The sequence below is a fragment of the Lissotriton vulgaris genome, chromosome 6, assembly GCF_964263255.1.
Source record: "Lissotriton vulgaris chromosome 6, aLisVul1.2, whole genome shotgun sequence".
Lineage (NCBI taxonomy): Eukaryota > Metazoa > Chordata > Amphibia > Caudata > Salamandridae > Lissotriton > Lissotriton vulgaris.
This window is the reverse complement of record NC_141694.1, coordinates 898,462,272-898,485,950: the sequence shown is the minus strand read 5'-3', so window position 1 is coordinate 898,485,950 and position 23,679 is coordinate 898,462,272. Positions and strand designations below refer to the sequence as shown.

The window sequence follows — 23,679 nt, the reverse complement described above, 5'->3', positions numbered from 1 at the left end:
CCGGCAGTGTCCTTAAATTGTATAATTGTAACTTTTACGAACTCCATAGAAAGTCCATGGTAACCTGCGTCTGTATTTAGACACTGCACGCATCTCTCGTGGGCCTCCTACTTTCTAACCTGTGGTTGTTTAGTGTAGCCCCAGCGATTCCACAGGGCCCAGGTCTGCTTTCTAACTCACGTGGTACTTATACCACTTTCTTAGTATATGGTTTGTGAGGCCCCTAGGGCATAACTGTATTTGTGCAACTTATCGTATGCTAAATGAGTAACTTGTGATGTACTTTTACCTCTGACCTCAAAGAGTGCAGAGGGGTTGTGTTTAGATTAAATACATACATATTATATATATGTACCTTGTGTGGTGTCCTTTCATTTGGTTTCAAGGTATTATATATGGTAAAACAATTTGCCTAACTCGCCTACTGAAGTTTTAGCCTGAAGACTGCTGGTTCATGCTACCACTAGGATAGCTTTCTAGAAGGTTGACTTTACAACCTACCATCAATAAGGGTTGCATAGACTGGTGCAAGGTGCCCACTAGAACTAGTGGACATCATATGCCAGGCTAACTTCTCACATTGGTGTGCAGCGGTTGGGATAAGAGCTTCCAATTTGTTTTACCAAATAATCTTGAGATATCATCTGAAAGATCATACCAAGGTACCTGTAGGTACATATAAATCAAGTCTTATATACATAAGTTCTACTGAACTTAGTAGTAGTAGGGGGGGAGGGCTTAGCACACCCTGACTACAACTCCTAGAGAGGTTCTAATAGGAAAACAAGTAGTGTATGTAGGTGCACGCACCACACCTCACTAGCAATGTCCTTGGAAGCAGGGCCTAGTGGACCTCTGCAAGCAGACAACAAAAGGTTGCCTTCTAAGTATGACACATTCACTTTTCAGGAATTGAGAAGCCTGTGTGCAATCAGAAAGTTGAGACAAGGACAGAGTCCAACCTTTAACCACCTGTAAGATATCTTAGTGGCTCATGAAGTAGAGAATGCATCAGACCCAGGTAACCAAGGTAGTAGAGAGGGGGCCATCCATCCATCCATCCATCCATAGAAGAGAGTAATACTGGGGAAGATCCAGTGGTCTCTGATGAGGAGGTGGATGCTGACCAGGATGAGGTTGATGAAACTGACATGGGCAACACAGGACTATCTGGAGGTGGAGAGGGCCATGGTAGGCCCCCGTCTAACCTTCCATATCGGCCTAACCTTGGAAACAGAAGGCGCAGATCACTGTCCAGTGGTTCTGATCATTCTGATTACTCAGTAGGGTCCACTGCCTCTGCTCTGAGGAGGATGGCTTCCCCTCAGAGAAGAGAGCATTAAGCTAGGTTGAGAGAAGCCAAGCTTAGGATCAAGAGGCAAGAAGTTGCCCTTGCAAAAGAGACCCTAGCTCTTGAGAGAGAGAAGAAATTGAGTGGGCTGGAGCCCGCTGGTGGCAGCATAATGCCTAGAGATCGGGAAAGGTCTCATGACCATAGAAACCTGAACAAGATTTTCCCTCCCTATCAGATTGGGGATGACATCCACAAATGGATAACTGCTTTGGAGAGGCCTTGCAAAGTACAGCAGGTACCCCAAAGCCAGTGGGCAGCAATCTTGTGGCTTTCTATTTTTCCGATAAAGGCAGAGATAAGCTCCTGACAGTTAAGGAGCATGATGCTGACAACTACTACGTCCTGAAGAGTGCTCTGATAGATGGGTTTGGCTTAACCACTGAGCAGTACAGGTTGCTGTTCAGGGATATCCAAAAGACACAGACTCAGGACTGGACTGATTTTGTAGATTGTGCTACTAAGGCTCTGGAAGGCTGGTTGCTGGGCAGTAAAGTAAGTGACTGTACAGGATTGTATAACCTTATTATGAGAGAACAGATTCCTAATAACTATAAGATCCAGGTATTGCATCAACACCTGATTGACTCTGATTTGACCTCTCCACAAGAATTGGGTAAGAGGGCAGACAAATGGGTAAGAGGGCAGACAAATGGGTCAGAACCAGGGTGAAGCAGAAGGTAAGAACCAAGGTGGTGATCAGAAGAAGCAAGAACAAAAGGGTGGGGAGAACGCAAAAGACCAGAAGTATTCTCAAGGTCCCCAAAAAGCTTCTAATGGTGGGGGTTCCCAACAATCTAAGAAGAAAGAAGGCCAAAAGAAACCATGTTGCAAGTTTTGTAAAAGAAATACTCACTGGACCAGTGATTGCACCAAGAAGGAGGCAGCTCCAGCCACCATTGCCCCTAAGGCAAATGTCCCCCCCTAGTCAGCTCCAAGTGGTGGTTCTCAACAGAAGGGTGTAGTACCCTGGGAACTGAGATGGATTCTGGCCTAGTCAGAATACCAACTCAAGCTGTTTTGATCTGTGATGGGGACACAATTCTGTCCTCTACTGTGAGTCCCAATAACTTGGGCAAGTACAGACAAACTCCTTTATTTAATGACAAAGTGGCTCAGGCCTACAGGGACACGTGCTAGTGTCACAATGGTGACGCCTGGCTTTGTGGACCCTGGACAGATCATACTAGGTGAAAATTACCTAGTGACCAATGCTAGCAATGTCACTACCACTCACAGTATGGCAATTGTTAATTTCTCCTGGGGAGGGGTAACTGGCCTCAAAAAGGTTGTGGTTAGCTCAGACCTCCCTGCAGAATGTTTGCTTGGCAATGACCTGGAGACTTCAGCTTGGGCTGAAGTGGAGTATAGGACCCATGCAGAAATGTTAGGGATATCAGCACATGTCTTTGCTGTGACTAGGTCACAGGTCAGAAATTGCAACGCTGAACAGGCACTGGATTCTGGAACAATGGAACAGTTGCCTACCAGGAGGAGAAGCAGTACGGTTAAGGCAGTGCCTTCCCCTTTGCCTCAGGAAGAGGATAAGCTTTCTCCGGAAGCTGATTGTGAGACCCCGGAGGAAACTGTCCTAGTAGAGCTTGAGCCTGATCAGGTTGAGTTTCTTGGGACAGGAGGACCCTCTAGGGCAGATCTGAGGCAGGCGCAGTTGGCCTGCCCTTCTCTTGAACCCCTCAGACAGCAAGCTGCTGCTGGGAATGCTAGTGGGACCCACAACGTTTACTGGGATGATGGGCTCCTGTATTCAGGGGCTAGAGACCCAAAGCCTGGAGCTTCCAGGAGGTTGGTCAAACCTTTGGCATTCAGGGGCTTCCTTCTCACACTAGCCCATGATATTCCCCTTGCAGGACATCTTGGCCAAAACAAGGGTTCCATCCTAGTCCATCCGGAAGTGTCCTTAAGTTGTATAATTGTAACTTTTACGAACTCCATAGAAAGTCAATGGTAACCTGCGTCTGTGTTTAGACACTGCATGCGTCTCCCGTGGGCCTCCTACTTTCTAACCTGTGGTTGTTAAGTGTAGCCCCAGCGATTGCTTTCTAACTCTCATGTGGTACTTATACCACTTTCTTAGTATATGGTTTGTGAGGCCCCTAGGGCATAAAGTATACTGCGCAACTTAACGTATATTAACTGTGTGACTTGTATTGTATTTTTACCTCCGACCTCATAAAGAGTGCAGAGGGGCTGTGTTTAGATTAAATACATATATATTGGATATATACCTTGTGTGGTGTCCTTTCATTTGGTATTTAAGGGATTATATATGGTAATACAACTTGCTTAACTCGCCTACTGAAGTCTTAGCCTAAAGACTGCTGGTCCATTCTACCACTAGGATAGCTGTCTATAAGGTTGACTTTACAACCACGATCAATAAGGGTCGATTAAACTGGTGCAAGGTGCCCACTAGAACTAGTTGACATCATATGCCAGGCTAACTTCTCACAATGATGCACTCTTCCGTAGCCACAGTAGGGGGAGAAAGCATGCCAAGGTCTTAATAAGTGTGCAGACCACTGGCCTCACCCAACTCCTCTCTCCAGTCTGGTTCTTTCACCTGGTCTGCCAAAGGGTCCACAGACCCCTCCCAGTCCTCCTCTCCCTACCCTGGTAGCCACTCAGGGCAATAGGGAACACCAGGGGAGAACAGGGGTACAAAAGTACTCTCCGGCGCCGGTCCCGACGTCGGGTGACGTCGGTCCGGCTCAGTGTCCACATCGATGGGGAGGCTGAGGTCGACGTCAGTTGGGGACACAACTGGCATTGGAGGTAAAGGAGGTGTCGCCACTGGATTCAGCGCTGGAGGTGGTGTCAAAAGGCCGACCGGCGCTGATCCAGGCCTGGATCCCTGCGGTGTCGAAGTAAAAGCCGCCAGCATCGAAGGCCTACAGCTCCCAGCCGGGTCCGCGGAGCACGAATGTGGACTTGCGGAGTCGAACTGCCCAAAAAAATTAGTGGAGGGCTTTGAAAAAAGCTACAAAGTTAGATAGGGGTCGCCCCGGATCCCGGAAAGGGAGGGAAGCTCGGAGCCAATCCAACAGGCTCTACAGGCGGACCAGGACGACTACCATCCACATCCTGCGTCGCATCAGCCGACGGACGGGGAGAACGCGAAGAGTGGCAGTGCTTCTTTGCCTTCTTTTTGTGCTTCGACTTAGCCGAAGACGAAGACTTCGATGAAGAGTGGTGGTGATTGCTCAGTGACCAGTCCCACGACCTCCCTTTCGACCGGGACCTCGAGCGGCGCGGAGCACAACTTTGGGTCGTGGTCGCACTCAATGCACAAGAGGACATACAAGAAGGGGGTCTGTCACTGACATCAGCTTGTGGCAGGAACCACACGGCTTGAAGCTGGTCCGCCGAGATGACATCCCTGTGCACCAGGAGTTGAAAGACTCGAAAAACGAAGTCGACAATAGTCATAAAAAGAGTCAAAAAGTGACTCAAAGTAGCACTGTCTCCGAATCTGCGCTAGCTGGCGTGGTAAAAGAAAGAACGGACGCCTGCGCACAGGGGTGACGTCTAAGTAGATACCGCAACGTCATTCTGGTGACCACGTCATCAATGGTAAACAATCCAACTTACCGACACGCAGGGGTACTACTGAAGAAAAATTCTCCAGATCCAGTCTGACGCCTGGGGGAAATTCTAAGGTGAGGAATTTATAACTAATCGTCTCCTTCAGATCTTACCTACGGCACAACTGCAAGTTCTTTTGCTACCAGAGTTGCATCTTACCTTTATCTTCTAAAGCTTGTTGTGACTGTCCAAAGAATGGCGTTGTGGACAGATTGGAATTGTCTTTGAAAGCTCCAGAAAAGACAGTGGTGGAAGACACAGTTGCACTGTTCCCAAGAACATCAAGATTGCCATTGCATGATTCAGCTCTATGAACTCCATCCTAGGCAAGAAATATGATTGCATGTTAGCCGTGGACATTTTTACACGTCAATAGTCTACACAACTTTAAAGCGCTGCTGAAATAGGGGCTTGAAGGTGGCAGTGGGGCCAAACTAATGGGCAAATGGAGTACGGCTCAAAGTTGATTATGTATATACATATTCAAACATATGTACACAACCATACATATCAAACAGTACTTTTTATATAACGTACAGAGATGGATTAAAGGTTTTAAAATATGAATTCAACAGAGGTGTAATGAAGAGTCTTCTGCAGAAATATTTCAAACAAAAAAATAAAGAAATGCAATTAAAAGGAACCCTTGAAAGACATGAAAGGCCCAGTAGAAAATATTTTGCAAGTGTTTTATATTTGCATTTGTTAATCCAGACCTACAACCGCAAACCTGCTATATCAGTATGGGTCTCTTCCGTCGGAGCCTGCAAGGCTTGGAGGTGAAGCTTGAGGCACTGTGTCTAAGAAGCGCTTTAACATTTAAAGCTAGGGGCTCACAATGTGGAAGAAGAGTGAGTTAATGGATCATGTGAAAACTTTTTTCACGTAGAACGTCACTATAGCAGACCTCAATTATTTTTAGAAGCAAAGAAACAATAACCTGGATAAACAACCCCGTGGATTTACATCCTGACTTGAATACTGGGGCACAGATATTTGATACACTGATTTGGGCACACTAACTTAGAATTTGGACACGACTTAAGCCATCGGAGCAGAAACGCACAAACATGATATACTGGTCGTGTTATCTTGCTCGCTCATAGTTTCTGAAGTCGGGTTGTCCAGTAAGCCTTGAAGACTCAGCATATTAATTGTCTCCCAGGCCTTAACATTGAAAAGCAAGGCTCATTTTGTTAAAAAGTGAAAAATCCCAAAAAAACAACTAAAATGATAAAATACCAGTTATCCAGTACCTTGTAATGCATTAAAGGAATTGTGCGTTTCAGAGTACGATTAACATGGATAGAAGAGCCACAATTGAACAATGACATGAGCCTGAAATGAACAATGACATGAGCCAGAATTTAACAAATGCATGAGCCAGAATTGAACAATGACATGAGCCAGAATTTAACAAATGCATGAGCCAGAATTGAACAATGACATGAGCCACAATTGAACAATGACATGAGCTTGAGCCAGAATTTAACAAAGGCATGAGCTTGAGCCAGAATTTAACAAGGACATGAGCCAGAATTTAACAAGGACATGAGCCAGAATTTAATAAAGATATGAGCCAGAATTTTCAACTACAGGCCTTGGGTTAGAAGTCTTTGCAAAGCACACCATTCAACTCAGCCCTGTATTTAATTCATATTTGCAGCAGAGAATTGTGAATTAAGAGCCAGGGTCCTCTGTCAATGCAAACTTGAGAAAGTGACGAGGAATATGGGCTGCATTTAACAGCAATCACAGTCTTCGTAGTCTGCGGACGACCATCCCTGTGAAGGCCTTCAATCTATACTCATAGGGGGAAAAAGAATTACGCCAGCCAAATGTGCTTAATTTCAGTAATTTCTCATTTCTTATGCAAAATTCCACCAATTTACCACGAACAGAAGGTAAGCAGCTGTTCACTGTTTTTGTTTAAACGTATTATTGGACCAAAATTGACATTAAGACACATTTTATGGAAACATAGCATAAAATGACATTTACATTTCGTGCAATTTTGCCGAAAATTTGAGTAATTGAGCAAAAGCTAATTTTGCACACCCTACTCCAATAGTAGTGTGAATTTGCAACATATTGCTTTAATATTTATAATGTGGATCAGGCTGATTTGAAATTTTACGATCCAAACTATTAGTACTTGTCGGTTCTTTAAATTCTTTGTCGACTAGTAAATGGTAATATGTACCAAAGTGTCTGTCGTTCTCCACGCACTGTCAGGTGCTGATACTTTATTAGTGCCACATAATACAAGAGAGGAGCAAACGAGATTAGAGCTGGCAAAGGGAGCAATAACCTTTTAGGGCCTTCCAGTTCTCAAGTCAGAAGTTGCCTTGGAAGAAAACGAATCAGATTGACTGGAGGTTATGAGTGTTGTACAATAACGAAGAAATGTTCATGGGTGTAATTTAATTTTTAAATGGTTTTACAAAGTAGTTAAAGCATGACATTTTATTCCAAACAATAGTGCGCTTACCTCTGGCTTTAGAGCAAGGCCTGTGCCAGGGCGTTCTCCAAAAGCTTTCACTTCGATAGTTTTTTCCCCATTCTGTAAAAGGCTAAGAAATAGATATCCATCAGAAGCTTGTGTGCAGTTTACATCCGATCACACGAGTTGATGAATTGAGCTATAACAAATTAACTGACCAACCCATTTTTGGCATGCAAAATATTGGACTGTCGCATATTCTAATTTGATCTTGTTATGCATGAGGCTGCAAGGTTAGATTTTTAAAGCAAATTTTAAGTTATGAGCAGAATCAAATAAAAAAAGAACACTTCTTTCGTAGCAAGAAACAGAATAGTGATGAGTGTTCTCACTCCGCAGTAGCACAGTCAAATATACTTTAATTGGATTTCATAAAAAATCATAAAAGAGTTGGAAAACCACCATTAAAAACGGAATGCAAGAAATTTACATTTTAAAAAATTTGGGTTGAAAAGTCAAGAAGATAGTTCTGCGAACAGTTGACACGGATTGAGTTAAAAAAAGTTAGGACATAGTGTCAAGGAAAAATAAATAGGAAAATGTATAGACAGTATATACTAGGACAACTTAAGTTAGTTCACTTTTATTGGCCAGTTCTTTTACCGCAATTTTCAGGAATTTTATGGCTCTACAAAACAGTTGGGTCAATGACCATCCAAGACAATGAATAACTGAGGCTCTGCAAGTTCTTATTTGTTCCTACTTTAAGACTTCCCGAAGGACCATTTTTCAGATTTCTAATAGGAAGGGGAAGGCACAAATTAGGTGCAATAATGACTCGTCACCTTGTCAGCACAGTGCTTTTTCTGGAAAGAAAAGTGATCCAACAAGTATGGTTGAGGTTTCAGAATCTGATATCCTTGAATCACTGTCCATGCATGATGTTTCTTTGAAAGTTAGTAAAGATATCAGTTTGATGGTTTTGTTCGCTTAGGATTTGAAGGTGGAGTACGTTGTGAGGGTGAGCCAGGCCTCCTCCAGCTGTAATGCCGAGAGGGATTCCTTTAGAACTTCAATAATTGAGTTGTTAAGCCTGGCTTGTTTTACAATTTCTACCCAATAATGATGGGCTAGAGTGTTGTCGTCGTCATCCCTCATCCTCCAATAGTACTTCACTAGTGCACCTTGTCTGACAGGAATCAGTTTTTTTAAGCCATATTCTGGTTGGATTTGAGCTTGTGAAATGGGTCTTGGGACTGAAAACAGTCTCTTGAAAAAAGTGGATTGTACTGTGTTAAGAACTGTGGAGTCTTTGAGATTCCAAATTTCTGAGCCGTATGAAATGGAGGATAGAAGTTTATCTGCATTGACTTTTAACAGGTGCCTGGTAGAGGAGCCTATGAGCTTATTTTTAAGTATTTTAAATGTGAACTGCAGTGGTTTAGCTTTCGTATGTCCTTGATCGATGTGTGGCTTATAATTGAGGTTACGATCTATTTGAAATCCTAGGTATTTATACAAATCCACCTGGGTCAAGAGTTGCTCACCCAGTTTACAAATTAATTTGCAGATTTTTGATATATTGAAATGTTTGGAGAAACAACACCTTGGCTTTTTGATGGTTGATAATAAGGCGCGAAAAGGCTCCTAAACTGGTAATTAGTCGCTGCAGGCCTACTGGTGTTTGCGCTAATAAGCCGATATCGCCCGCATATTGGAGACAAGGTGCGGGTATGTTGCCCAATTTTGGGGGGGTCTGATTGAATTGACCGAAGATGCTAGTCGAGGTCGGCGATGTACATGTTAAATAGGCAGGCGGCTAACACACACCCTTGAGCAGCCGTTGAGAGTTGGTATCTTGTTGGTAATACTACGTCCGTCGCCTTTCCCGATTTGAACCCAAGTTCGTGAGTACAGGTTAATTATGGCCTCCAGGAGTTTGGGTGGTGCCCCCCAATTTTGCATTTTTTTCCAAAGCTTAGCTCTCAAAACTTTATCGAAGGCCTCTTTAAGGTCGATAAAGCATGCATATAGGGGCAATGAGTTTGCAAGGGCTTGGTTGGCTAGAAGGGTGACCACAGACATGTTTGTGAGGGTACCCATCTCTGCCCGGAATCCTGTTTGTGTATAAGGGATGAGATTTGTTCGGCTGACCCAGTCCTTTAAGTCCGTCAACAAATTTGATGCATACATTTTTGCCTCTACATCGATTAATGCTATCAAACTATAGTTTGATGGATCAGAACGAGCACCCGACTTATGTATTGGGTTTAGAATACTCTCCACCAGGATTCGGGGCTCTCCAAGTGTCCTCCATGATGCCTGAGTTGTGGTGCCTGTTCATAACTGGTGATTACCCAGAATAGCTTAGCATCTCCTTCTTTGCAAGAATAATGAAGTTTTGCCCAGAGCAGTTTGTGATACTCTTTCTTGGCCACCCGTGTGTCCCTTTTTAGGTCTTTTTTTGCTTTTGTGATTAAAAACAGGAGTTCCTGAGGGGGATCGGGTCTTCGGATCCGTAGCTGTCTTAAGTATTTACTTAGTTGTTTTTTTTTCCTAAGACTTTTGGTGAACCAAGCTGTCCCGGATGGTCTTCCTGTTTTACCGCAATTGGCCTGGTTAGAATATGTAGGATTTAGTTCTTGAATGAAGGGCTCCCAGGCTTTTAATCTTAAGGGTTCAGCTTTAAATTTCTCCAAAAGGCCGGTGCAAATGCCCATGATGTCATCGATACTGTCCTCTTTCCATATAAGGCGTTTAAGGTTGTAGCATTGCATGTCTTGAGACAGCACTTTGGCAGGTTTGGCGACTTTTCTTAACAGCATGAAAGATTTTGCGGGTGGTGGTCCCTCTCTGCCCTATCAAGGATTTGAAAGTTTGTAATACACTGAAGAAAATCATGGTCCGTAAATGTGTAGTCGATAGTTGAGGCTGATTTTTGAGAGATCCTTGTGTATGCAGTCTGTCAAGCTTTGAACGTTAAGCCCACATAAGCACACACATCGAAAGGTCTGCTGGGCGGGCCGCACATCTCTTACCAAGGGTATCATGTTGATTAAAGGCCTGTGGGGGTCCTTTAGTGCCTTTTTTCCTGTATTGCAATAGGTTCATATTGAAGTCCCTTGACAGTATGATATTGGCGTCCGGGTACGCAAGCTTTATGACCCTAGTGATGTGATTAATTGTTCGGTGTAGTGATGTGATTAATTGTTCGGTTTTTGACCTTTTGTGTCTATGCGCTGGGTAGATGTAGATATTTAGGATAAGCAAACTATTGAGAGGCGGCGGTGCATTGAGTTTGACACATAGCAACCAGGTGGAATCGAGATCTACGGCAGAGGCGTGCCATGGAACATTGGTCAAGATGAAAGTGGAAAGGCCCCCTTTAGATCTCCCACGTTTGGTGGCTTCCTTGGCCGAATTTAGAAATTCCTTGTAGCCTACTATTGGTGAAGGGTTTAACTGCCATATTTCTTGGAAGAGAAGAATGTTGTACTGTGTTATAAAGTCCATGAAACCAGGATCCTGTAGTTTTGTGCTTAGGCCATGCACATACAAGAGCAGATATTACAGCCTGGAGGAAATTTTATGCTGCGAGTGCATTAGTTCATGCCATTTAATGGGACCTTCCGGCAGAGTTCAAATGCCGAAACCCCGAGGGCTTTGTGGCTTCTGGATGGGCAAAGGTGATGGTAATTTTTCTAGCCATGGAGTCTTTACCCTTTAGTGGGCTATCCTGGTCGGGGCCTTTAGCTCCCTTTAACATGCCCGCTGTATGATTTGGCGTTGTAGCGGGTTGGGATAACAGGTGGGGGGGGAGAACGATCTTTTTTAGCTCGATGCCCCATTTGGCAAATGGATTCCACTGCTGCCAGATTTGCTCAATAATGGAGTTATCTACAAACGTAGCTGTTGTATTTTCTTGACCCATAAGGTTTGGGTTGTCTTTGAATTCTATACTAACTATGTCACTGGTGTTAATGTGACTCAGGGGAGAAAGGGCAATAAAGAGTTTAAGCAGTACACTTCTGTTAAGAATGTTGTGGTTTCCCCTTGAAACGTAGTAAGGGATAAACTGCAATTTATTGTTATAGTTCATGGAGGTCACTGCTGCGCTTTGTCTGCACCCCTTTCCGTTGCATTTACGACCAAAGCAGATAGTAGGAGATTCAGGGGTGGGTTCAGAAGGACACTTGTATTGTGTTGTGTCAGTTTCGTTAACCCATGTACTGGTGACTTTGTCGATTCTGTGGCTATAGCTGTGAGTTAGGTCAGGGTTGTGACTAACATAGCTTGCGTTTTGCTTGTCCTGGTTGTTCGCACGTGGGCAGATTGTACTGGATTCTTTCGTGGCACTCCTTGATGTAGTTGTTGGTTTTGTGATATGTGTAGCTTGAATTTTTGGGTGCGATTTCTCTTTTCCTTCAGGATTCTTAAATATGCTGTATATGTTTTCTGAAGAGGGTAGCTCCCTTGTATTATGGTTTGCACTACGGCATGTAATAGACAAATTGGGTCAGGGAGTCAATAGTTCCTTATTACTCACTGCATCAGGGGATTTTGGAATTCCATCTTTTTCACTTTGTTTGCTTCCTTAGTTCGGGCTGCTTTGGTTGTACCCAAGAGGTCTGACAGTAGGGTTGGAACTGCCACTAGTTTGTCGATAATTTGGGTGCAGTGGCAGTAACACATTAAAAATGTTGTTTTACGATCTTGCTGCACCTTCTTAATCATCTCATTGATGCTTTGCAATTTCTGTTAAACCCCCTGGACATGAATTGCTAAAATATTAGATACACTTGGGTATCCAACTTGTCGGCGTGGTAGGTCATTGCTTTGCCAATTGTGTTCATGGTGTTTAGCAGGAGCGGCCAAACTGAAGATGTTGGTGAACTGCTCGATTCTGCTGACGATGATTGAACATAATGCGCCTCTGGCCTGGTCTCCCCCTCGCTCCTCTCCGCTCCTGCCTGCCCCAGAGCCTCCTGCTGCCTCCTGCTACCTGAGTTCTCCTCCGCAGAGCGCCGCCGACAGCTGCGCCCCAGCCGCCGCTGGGCCGCCCGCTCTTCCGGCTCCTGTTTCCCGCCGCCTCCTGCCTGCGCCCCGCCCCCTCGCCAGACGATTGGACATCGCGACCCCGCCTCCCAGCTGACCCGCCCTCCCGGCCCCCTTCTTATGACGCCCCCTCAGCGACCGCGCAGCGGACGCGCGCAGTGGGAGCGCCGACGGTGCGCCAAAGGTAAGCCCGTCTACGCCCGTCCGCGCCTGGACCGCGCCCAGTGCCAGGACCCCTGACCCCCACAGACCCCAGCTCACCCGCCGGACGTACGACGCCGCCACCCTCTACGCACTCAACGCCGGCCGAACCCCTGGATGCTACCGAGCCACCCGAGACGCACCCACGGACCCTTCTGCTGCAACGCCTGCAAGTTCACCTGCATCCGGACCAGTACCACTCCTGCACCAACCAAGACCAAGACAAGCAACAGCAGCAGCCACCTGAAATGTATCCTGCTCAACACCCGCTCCGTCCACAGACACTCCGTCGAGCTCTGGAACCTGCTCGACACAACATCACCAGACGTCGCCTTCCTCACGGAAACCTGGATGAATGCCTCCTCAGCGCCCGACATCGCCATCGCCATACCAGACGGCTACAAGATCATCCGAAGGGACCGCATCAACAACACCGGAGGAGGCATCGCCATCATCCACAGGAACACCATCCGCGTCACGACCAACACCGACGACACCCTCGCACCCGCCGAGCACCTGCACTTCCAGGTCCACATCAACCCCAAGACCACCCTCAGAGGCACCCTCCTCTACAGACCCCCGGGACCGCGCACACAATTCAGCGAAGACATCGCCGACTTCATCAGCCCGCACGCCCTCTGCTCCGCTGACTACATCCTCCTCGGGGACCTCAACTTCCACTTGGAGAACAACAACGACCGCCACACCACCACCCTGCTGGACAACCTCGGTCTCAAGCAGCTGGTGACCACCCCCACCCACTATGCCGGACACACACTGGACCCCGTCTTCTCATCCAGCAAGGACATCGCCTTCAGCCACGCCACCGGACTCCACTGGACGGACCACAGCTGCGTCCACTTCAGCTTCGGAAGGACCACGATCCACCACCACCAGCAACAGGTTGCTCGCAGAAACTGGAACAAGATCACAGCCGACCAGCTCGCGACTTCCCTGAGCATGAACCCTCCCGCCAGCACAACGAACCCAAGCCAGGCTGCCACCAACCTCACGAAGTGGATCAGCGACTGCGCCGACGAGCTTGCCCCCCTGAGGACCCCGCCGAGCAGACCCGGGAGCAAGAAAGCCCCATGGTTCACCGACGAACTCAAAAGCTCCAAGAAGAACTGTCGGACCCTCGAAAGAACCTGGCGCAGAGACCCAACTCCGGACAACATGGCTACCCTCAAGCTCGCCACCCGAAAGCACCACCAACTCATCCGCGCCACCAAGAAAACCACATTCAAGGAACGACTGGACAACAACGCACACAACAGCAAGGAACTCTTCAACATCGTCAAAGAGCTCTCCAACCCCAACGCCGGAAACAACGATATCACCCCTTCGCAAGACCTCTGCAACTCCCTCGCCTCCTACTTCCACAACAAAATCACGGACATACACAACAGCTTCAGCACGCAACCGACGCACGCCATGACCGAACCACCAGCCCCCACCACCACCCTCCGCGCCTGGACTCCGATCAGCACTGAAGACACCATCCGCACGATGAACTCCATTCACTCCGGATCTCCGACCGACCCCTGCCCTCACCACGTCTTCAACAAGGCCGACGCTGTCATCGCACCCCACCTGCATGACATCATCAACACCTCCTTCGACTCCACCACCTTCCCAGAGAGCTGGAAGCACGCCGAACTCAGCGCCCTACTCAAGAAGCCATCAGCCGACCCCACCGACCTCAAGAACTACCGGCCCATCTCGCTGCTCCCGTTTCCTGCAAAAGTCATCGAGAAGACCGTCAACAAGCAGCTGGCTGCCTTCCTCGAGACAAATGGATCCCTCGACCCCTCACAGTCTGGCTTCCGGGCCAACCACAGCACCGAGACCGCCCTGATCGCAGCCACCGATGACATTCGAGCTCTGCTCGACAAGGGAGAAACAGCAGCCCTCATCCTCCTAGACCTCTCCGCGGCCTTCGACACTGTCTGCCACCGTACCCTAGTACAGCGCCTCAGCAACGTCGGAATCCAGGAGAAGGCACTGGAGTGGATCACCTCCTTCCTCGCCGGAAGGACACAGAGAGTCCGCCTCCCTCCGTTCAGTTCCGTAGCCTCCGAAGTCATCTGCGGCGTCCCTCAAGGCTCCTCGCTCAGTCCAAAGCTATTCAACGTCTACATGAGCCCCCTCGCAAACATCGCACGCCAAAACAACCTCAACATCATCTCCTACGCCGACGACACCCAGCTTATCCTCTCCCTCACCAACGACCCCGCCACCGCAAACCTTCACGAAGGGATGAAAGAGGTGGCCGGATGGATGAAGAACAGCCGCCTGAAACTGAACTCGGACAAGACGGAAGTCCTCATCCTGGGATCCTCACCCTCCGCCTGGGACGACTCCTGTTGGCCCCCCGCCCTAGGCAGCGCACCCAAACCAACGGACCACGCACGCAACCTGGGCTTCATCCTGGACTCCTCCCTCTCCATGACCAGACAAGTCAACGCCGTCTCCTCGTCGTGCTTCAACATCCTGCGCATGCTTCGTAAGATCTTCCGGTGGATCCCCACCGAGACCAGGAAGACTGTCACCCAGGCCCTCGTCACCAGCCGGCTGGACTACGGCAACTCCCTCTACGCCGGAACCACCGCCAAACTCCAGAAGAGACTCCAGCGGATCCAGAACGCCTCAGCCCGACTCATCCTGGACATCCCCCGTCGCAGCCACATCTCCGGACACCTGAGAGACCTGCACTGGCTCCCGGTCAACAAGAGAATCACCTTCCGACTCCTCACCCACGCACACAACCAAGGCGCAGGATACCTCAACAGCCGCCTCAACTTCTACGGTCCCAAACGCCAGCTTTGATCGACCGGCCACGCCCTCGCCGCCGTCCCCCGCATCCGAAGAGCCACCACAGGGGGACGATCCTTCTCCTACCTCGCCGCCAAGACTTGGAACTCCCTCCCGACCCACCTCCGCCTGACCCAGGACCACCTCGCCTTCAGGAAGCAACTCAAGACCTGGCTGTTCGAGCAGTAGCGGATCCCCCCCCCCCCCCCCCCTAGCGCCTTGAGACCCTCCGGGTGTGTAGCGCGCTATATAAATGCTCTGATTGATTGATTGAATGTTCCCGGTAGGTTGGGCATTCTTGAGATGAATCAGTTCGGGAGCCAGGTGCCCTGCTAAGTTGTTCCTTTGGAAGAGGGGGTGACAAAGAAGTAATTTCCTGTATTTTTTATTGGAATGGCCATTCCTCTAGTATTTTAAGCTGGCAGGGTTCCTGGCCCGTTTGCGGTTCCACTTTTGCTTCCAGTGAAGGAGGTAGATAGTCTGGCTTGACCTGGCAATTTGTGTTAATATTAACAAACTCCTGCACTTCGGGATATTGGACTCTTGACGGCGTGGGCATGTTACCAAGTGGACTCAAAATGTTAGTGTCCATGTGGTGTTTTTGAATACCTCCGTATTATCCATTGTGGCCCCTGGGTCCGGTGAATTTTGGAATAGGGTCTGCCGACAGGCAGTTTCTGATAAGGGTGAGAGATAATGAATTTGTGTTGTAATGACTTGCGGCTTGTGCCTGTGACAGGGTTCCGGGGGATTGAGGGCTTTGGTGGACAGAATTTGGAGGCTTCAGACTGCTCTGATTGCAACATGCGAAGCTTCCCATCCCATGACCTGGGATTCTCTCCTCTCGCTCACAGAGCTTTTGGTACTTCTGTCACTTGAAAAGCTCATAAGGGCCTCACTTTGGGAATCTGTTGTAGGAAGCTTGGGGACGTTATGGCCTCGCGTTTCCGTGGCAGGTTTGATAACTTTTAGGAAGTCTGTGATCAGTGCATGTTTGCTGCTGTTTGGTCCTGAGTGGTGCCTGGTTGGAGCCTTAAGGGTTGCTTTAATGTTGCCTTCGCCACTTGGCTTACGTATCCGGCTTTGAGTATTTTTGTTGTGGATATTGACTTGGCACGTGTGATTACTGGAGTTACATCTGTTGGGGCTCTCGGGTCTTGCCGCACTTCTTTGCTTTCTTTGGTTGATGAGCTGGACACCAAGGGGCTCCTTCGGGGAAAACTACACTTGAGGTCTTTGGCGGCAGGGCCAAGAGGTCCTCCTTATCCTTGTCTTTATCCTTTTCTTTTATTAAGGCCACATGTGGATTCTTGATTCTTGTCTTTTTTCTCCCCTCCTCTTGTTCTCCTTGACCGCATCCCTGAACGCATTCCTGAGCGCGGGGGGGGGGGGGGGGGGGGGGGGGGGTCAGATGGGATGGGGTCTGCAATTTGCGGGTAGAGAACAGTGTGTTGGCTTTGCCCACTCTTCTACCGAGCTTCCAGGTTTTTGACAGGCGTCGTGAGATTAAATGAAGAGTAATCTGTAGCCGTGGGCAGCAGTGAAACCCAGCATCAGGAAGCAGATGAGGTGGGGAACGACAGTTAAGTGAAGGTTGGGATGAAGGTTGAACGTGCGGTGGCCTGGCTCGGCGAGTGGCAAGTGGGTAGGAAGTGGATCAATGGTGCGGCCCCCTGGGCCAACAGGGCAGTGTCCATGAGCAGTAAAGTTGTATGTAAAGATAGAAACTAAGTTTGTTAAGACGTTGGGTGAGATGCTAAAAATCTGGGTCGGTTGAACGCCGGCAAGATTGCTTGAGAAGAGGAGCGGGCTGCATTACAGGGCACACTGGGGTGCCGCACGCCGCACCCAACCTAGTTGTGCCGCCTCCGCAGACACACCCGGGCACTACACAGCTACTGCTGAGGGAAGCCGAGCTCACGCCCCCAGAAAGCTGCTGAAGCCACTGAAGAACCATACGGCGCACTTGCACTTGCCTGCTGACTCCTTCCTAGCACACAATGCCGCTGCTGCCCATTTTGTCAGGGGTCCGGAGTCCGTGGCTAAACAGAACCTGCGGACCGGGTCTGTGCCCCAAGGGAGGGGCGTCCGGGGGGGGGGGTTCAAGTCCGAGTCAAGTCTGGGTCTGGGCAAACTGAATCAGAGAAGCCCACGGCCCGACTCCAAACTACGGCCGGTCGACAGCCTCTGAGCCTCCGCGCTCTGCCCTCTGTGCGGTGTCCTGCATCCACCAAACGTGTAGAGACAAGTGAAGTAACAGCAGAGTCATTATTACCAGCCCCTCCTAATTCTGTAGTGCACAGACCCTTTAAGTGCCACTAGCAGGCAATGCACAATATCCTGTCCAAAAGTAGAAACAACACTAAAGCCAACCTAGCATCTCACGTCAAAATTACCCTTTTCATCCTCTTAAAGTTGGACCTCACACTCGGAGATACTCAACCCTGAAGGAAAGGTGGGTAAAGAAGGTAGTATTTGACAAGAAAACCCCCGCGCAAAAAAATAATATAATTCACAAACTTATGTGCATTGGTCCAAACGCAGGAGAGAGGGGGATAAGATAACTAATTGTTTTCCAAGAAATTAGATGCACATTCAACATGAACAAAGATCAGAAGGGACTTACCTGAACAGTAGCCATTAATACATGAATGAGATCTTCGATTGAAGTTGTTTACTTTGTGATTTTTTTTTTTACTGGGTTTTTTGCTTCCAGTGAAAATAATGTGGTAGTAAATTGGGCCCTTGTTGGGTTTTATTAGGAATTTACCACTTGCTCATTAGTGTCCGTCAACTGGTATACATTGTTAGCTATACTTTGGGATTGGTTTCATTATAATCTGTTGCAAGTTATTTATTGCCATGCGAGTGTTTCAAGATTATTACATGCCTAGAGTTCAGTGCCAATCCACATTTTGTGGAGAACACAGGGAAGACGGGGCTACTGGCCTGCGACTGTGGTGGTTGAGGTGGATTGCTTATAGTGTCCATTCTACTATACAGCTCTACAAACTGGGCAAAGTAAGTACACCCCCTTTGCACAATGCCTCTCTGAGTAACGAGGGTAGAAAGCTTTCTCAGAAATAGTTTGGGGAGCAGAAACCCAGAACTAAAAGACTCAACCAACCGCAACAATCAATCACCATCCAACCCAGTTTTGGAATTTTCAGAAGTCGGGGCTCCAAGACCTGGGCTCTTTAATCCTAGGTAATTCTGGACGCCAGGCATGCAATTTGCCACCTAAAGTTCCTCGCTGTGCTGGGAACACCAAGGGCCATAACTATTCTCTGCAGAAGCTGTGCCCTTCAGCCTGGATGCCTGGTGGCACCGGCGGCATTGACTGGCGCCTGCTACCGAAGTGAGCAGTGGCAGGGGGGAACGCGACCGTACCGTGCAGCCCAGAATAGCTCCTGAGGACACTGCAGGCTCCTCTAGGGCAATATCTGGGCGGTCTAGATTTGGCAGCAGTAATTGTAATGGGGCCAGGATGCAAGGGCTGAAGAACAAGTTACTTACCTTCGGTAATGCATTATCTGGTAGAGACTATCTAGCTCCAGATTTCTTATCTTAAAATTTCCCAGGCATCAGGCTGGATCTTGAAACTTTTGCTGAGCAATACCCCATGAGCGTGACGTCAGGTGGTTCCATTCGGCTCCAAGCCATGCTGGTTTCATTAGTGTCGGTTATAGCGTTGCTGTGCCTATATAGGCGCCACCAAGACGGGCGGATGTCAGTACTTTTTGTTTTTTCCACACCAGAAGCGCAGAGCCACGAAGTAACTGATGTAGTCGTGTGCAAAACTAGGGCACTGAAAAGGGGAACAACCCTAGCCTTACAATATCAGTCCGCAAAGCAGGGAGGCATGGGTGAGGCTTTAAGGAATCTGCAGCTAGAGTCTCTACCTGATAATGCGTTACCATATGTAAGTAACTTGTCCATCTGATAGAGACTTTTAGGTGGGGATTCCTTCCTTTTGAATCAGATACCCGAGCCATACCACCCCGGCAGCATCCTAAACTAAGAAGTCTTGCAGGACTGAACGGGCAAAGTGTCTGTCCGTGACAATCAAGGCAGTAATGTTTTACGAACTTGTGCAAAGAAGCACCACATCGCTGCCGGACATATCTTGGACTGGGACACCACGAGCCAAGGCCGTAGTCTTTCCCCTGGTGGAATGGGGGCTGCTTCTTTGCCCAGGCAGAACAGCTCTTGATGCAGAGAACAATCCTTGCAAGAGACGGTCTTTTTCTGCACTGCCCTTCCCTACTTTAATCCCACGTACCCCACAAGAGTTGGTCATCCACCCGGAACTCTTTTGTACAGTCAAGGAAGAATGACAACGTTCTTTTTAGGTTCAGTCGGTGGAGACGTCTTCTTCCTTAGAGGGATGCGGGGAGCAAAGAAGGTGGGCATAGTGATGGAGTGACCTCGATGGAATGGGATCACAATCTTATGCAAGAGGATGCACTGGTGCGAAGCACCACCTTGTTGGGAAAGGACATACGATAAGGAGAAAAACAAGATAACGCCTGCAACTCACTCACCCTCCGGGTAGATGTAATCGCCACTAAGAAGGCGGTTTTGATGGTTGACAGCCGGAGGGGACAATTATGTAAAGGCTCAAAGGGATCACACATCTGATAGGTTAAGAGCAAATTAAGGTCTCACTGTGGCAAAACAAAGAGCGTGGGTGGAAATAAGTGAGCCAGTCCTATTTAAAATAGGAGACTTGAAGAGTCTAGTCTGGGAGCAGCAAAAAAGCAGTTAGCAGAAAGGGAGCCCTTTAGAGTTCCCAAGGCAGAGCACTGCTGGGCAAGGGTTAGAATTTATAAAAGGACAGTAGAAAGAGAAGCAGAAAAGAGGCTCAATAGACCTTTCTGTACAGTATACTACAAATTTCTGCCAACAGCAGGCATATACCGTCTTATTCTGGTGGGCCGCCTGCCCACCAGAATAACTTTACAGACTTTGGGAGAAAGGTCAAAAGCTATCAACTGCCACCGCTCAATCTACATGCAGTTGACAGGTTCGGATGGAGAACCCTCCCCTGCTGCTGCGACAGAAGATCCTCCTAAAGGAGCAGCCTGATCGGAGGATCAATACTCATTCTCAGAAGCTCTGGACACAGACTCTCCTCGCCCAGTCTGGAGCCACAAGAATTACTTGGACCCATTCACTCCTGATCTTCTTCTGAACCCTGGTCAGTAGTAGTATGGGCACAAAGGAGTACAACAGACTTGAGTACCACTCATGCCGAAAAGCATCACAGAGCAATAGCCGCCTTGGAAATTCCAGAACGCAGTACTAATAACAAGGAGTTCTCACTGGAGTGAACAAATCTAACCAAGGTTCTCCCCATTGCTGAAAGAGACCTTGCACCACCTCCAACTGGTGACGCCACTCATGATCTGCTAGGCATCAACGGAGTTAGTCTGCCCTGGCATTCAGAGAACCTGCCAGGTGTTGAACCACCAGGGTTATACTCTGCTGTTCCAGCTATGTCTAGAGACGAAGGGCCTCTCGACAAAGGGTACACAACCCCACCATGCTTGTTGCAGTACCACATGGTGGTGGTGTCTGTGAAAACCTGCACTGATAACCCCTTGATAGAGGGAAGGAAAACCTTCAATGTCAACCGAATCGCTTGGAGCTCCAATACATTTATGTGGAGCCCCTTCTCCGCCGGAGACCAGTGTCCCCTGATCTCCACCTCTCCCAGGTGGACGCCCCATTCCCAAAGTGATCTGTCACGACTGAGATCTGGTTGGGGAAGGGAATGAGGTTTGCCATTGACCCAATCGCGGTTTGCTAACCACCACTGCATATTTTTTGTAGTTCCTTCTGAGATCTGAATGTAGTCAGTGAAATTTCCCCCATGCTGTGCCCTTTCGAACTTCAAGTCCCACTGCAGAGCCTGCATACACCATCTGGAGCGCCTTACCAAAAGGATGCAGGAGGCCCAACAGCCTCAGAGTCAGGAAGCAAAAAGGCGGGTGGATGGGTATAGTATGTGCTAAGAAGTGAAAAGTTATACAGCAAACATGATATCTTCAGATAGAATTGCTCAAAGGATATTGGGTAACGACCACCCAACGTTGCCAACGATGTAGCTAGCAGTCTACACATGTACAAAACTTTAATATTCAATATCCGGAGCAACAAAGGTCCGTAATGAATTAATGAGTTCCACAGTTCATTAGTAGAAATCTTCTTTGATCTTGTTTATTCCAAGTTGTGTGTGATAATAGTTACTTCGGCCATCAGGATATTGAATGTTAAAGCCTCAGAATCCGTCTCACCGGAATCCAGGATAGAGGCTGAAATATCTGAATCATAGCCGGAATATCCTGGACTCAATCGTCAGGAGGATGAGCCCGAAACTGCACTGTGTCCGGAACAGCTCAGATGAAAGGGAGCGTCTGAGGAGGAGCCAGGTGTGACTTAGGCACTTTTATAGAGAACCCCAGCGAATGCAAAAGGTTCGCCGTGGTCTAAAGGTGGGAGATGACAGCCTGGGGTGAGGACGCCTTCAACAGCCAGTCCTCGAGGTATCACCTTAGTAAACACCTGAGGGGCACTGGTAAGGCCGAAGGGGAGCACAGTACACTGAAAGTGCTTGCAGCCTACCTTGAACAACAAGTAACGCCTGAGGCCCAAAGTGATGGGGTATGAAAATACATGTCCTGCAGGTCCAACGCTACCATCCAGACTTCTTGGTCTAGGGCAGACGAGATATGAGCCAGAGTGAGCATTTTGAATGTCTCATTTTTGAGGAAGAGATTGAAAGTTCGAAGACCCTAAAATGGGCCGTTGCCCACTGTTCTTCAGAATCAGAAAGTAGGGGGAATAACAACCACTGTCTACTTCTGAAACTGGGACCCTTTCTATAGCTCCCTTTGCCAAGAGAGCCATAACTTTCTCTTGGAGCAACTTTAAATGATACTCCATCAGCTGTTCCTGATTTGGCAGAATAGGAGGAAAAGAAAGAAAAGGTAGGGAATAGCCCTCCTGGGCTATCTGTAAGACCCACTTGTCCGATATTATGGATCTCTAGTGGGGAAGATAATGACGAATTCTCCCACCAACTGGAGTAGTGTTGTCCTGCAGAATCAGCCTATGATTGCTTGGAGACTGCGGTAACTGGTGGCAGTGTGGTTGAAGACTTCTGGCCCCCATTCTGAGATCGGAATGCACTGCGTCCACGTCCTTGCACCGCTTGGGTAGTCCGTGCAGGACGGAGGCTGGGATATGGTTTGTGAGGCTGGAAATCCCTTCCATTGCCACAAAAGGGGCAAAAGGAAGACTGCCCACAGGGGGTGGAGGAGAGGCCCACGGATCTGGCCGTAGCTCAAGTCCTAGACCCTGACCAGGGCTGAGTCTGCCTTTCCCCATAAAGAAGGGTTCCATCACAGGGCATGTACAATTAGCTTGGACATCGCAAGAGTAGCCAGTTGTACGAAGCCAGGCTCTGCACCTAAAGGCCGCAATCATTGAAATCGATCTGCCCAGGGAATCAGTCTTATCTAGGCCATACCGTATGGTGAATTTTGCTGCATATCTCCCATCCTTGACCAGTTGGGAGAGCACAGCCTGGGCCTCCTCTGCGACTTGTGGCAGTACTTGCACAACAGTCTTCCAAAAGCAATGAGAGAAATGGCCCAATAAGCATGCAGTATTCACAGACCGCAATGCCAGGCTGGAGGAAGAAAACAACTACATCCCAAATGAATCCAGCCTCGTGGATTTCTATCCCCAAGGGGCAGAAGGGAATGCACATTGGGACGTAGAGACCTGCACCATCAAACTCTCTGGGGTAGGGTGTTGGCTGAAGAACTTTGGTCCGCCTGGAGCTGGGCGATGGCGGCGGCCTAGCACAAAAGCTAATGTGCTAGGTTTGGACCATGTTCCTTGAAGGACGTCTGTAAGTGCCTCATTAAAGGGCAAGAGGGGTTCCGAAGTGGAAGCCTCAAGTAGAGGCACCTCGGTCAGGAGATTAGTGCTAACAGCACAGAGGACAGCTCCAGTCCAAGGACCTCAGCTGCCCTCTTAACCACCATGGCATAAGATGCTCCCTCTTCCGTAGACACCGTAGGAGGAGAGAGCATGCAAGTATCTGGAGAAGTAGCCAGTCCACTAACCTTGCCAAGTTCCCAATACCAGTCCACATTACCCGCAGAGACTTTCTGGGTTTCAAGAGGGTCCCCAGATCACT

The 23,679-nt window shown here is 48.3% G+C and overlaps 1 protein-coding gene across 1 annotated transcript in view; it reads right to left on the bottom strand.

Annotated features, from left to right (window-relative positions):
- Positions 1-23,679, bottom strand: part of BUB1 (BUB1 mitotic checkpoint serine/threonine kinase) — a 1,006,269-nt gene that overhangs the window by 649,095 nt on the left and 333,495 nt on the right. Inside the window, exons 15-16 of the mRNA XM_086926890.1 lie at positions 7,446-7,527; positions 5,114-5,276 (exon numbers count right to left, since the gene is read on the bottom strand). Coding sequence (XP_086783016.1) covers positions 5,114-5,276; positions 7,446-7,527 — 245 coding nt within the window. The remainder of the gene's footprint in view (positions 1-5,113; positions 5,277-7,445; positions 7,528-23,679) is intronic.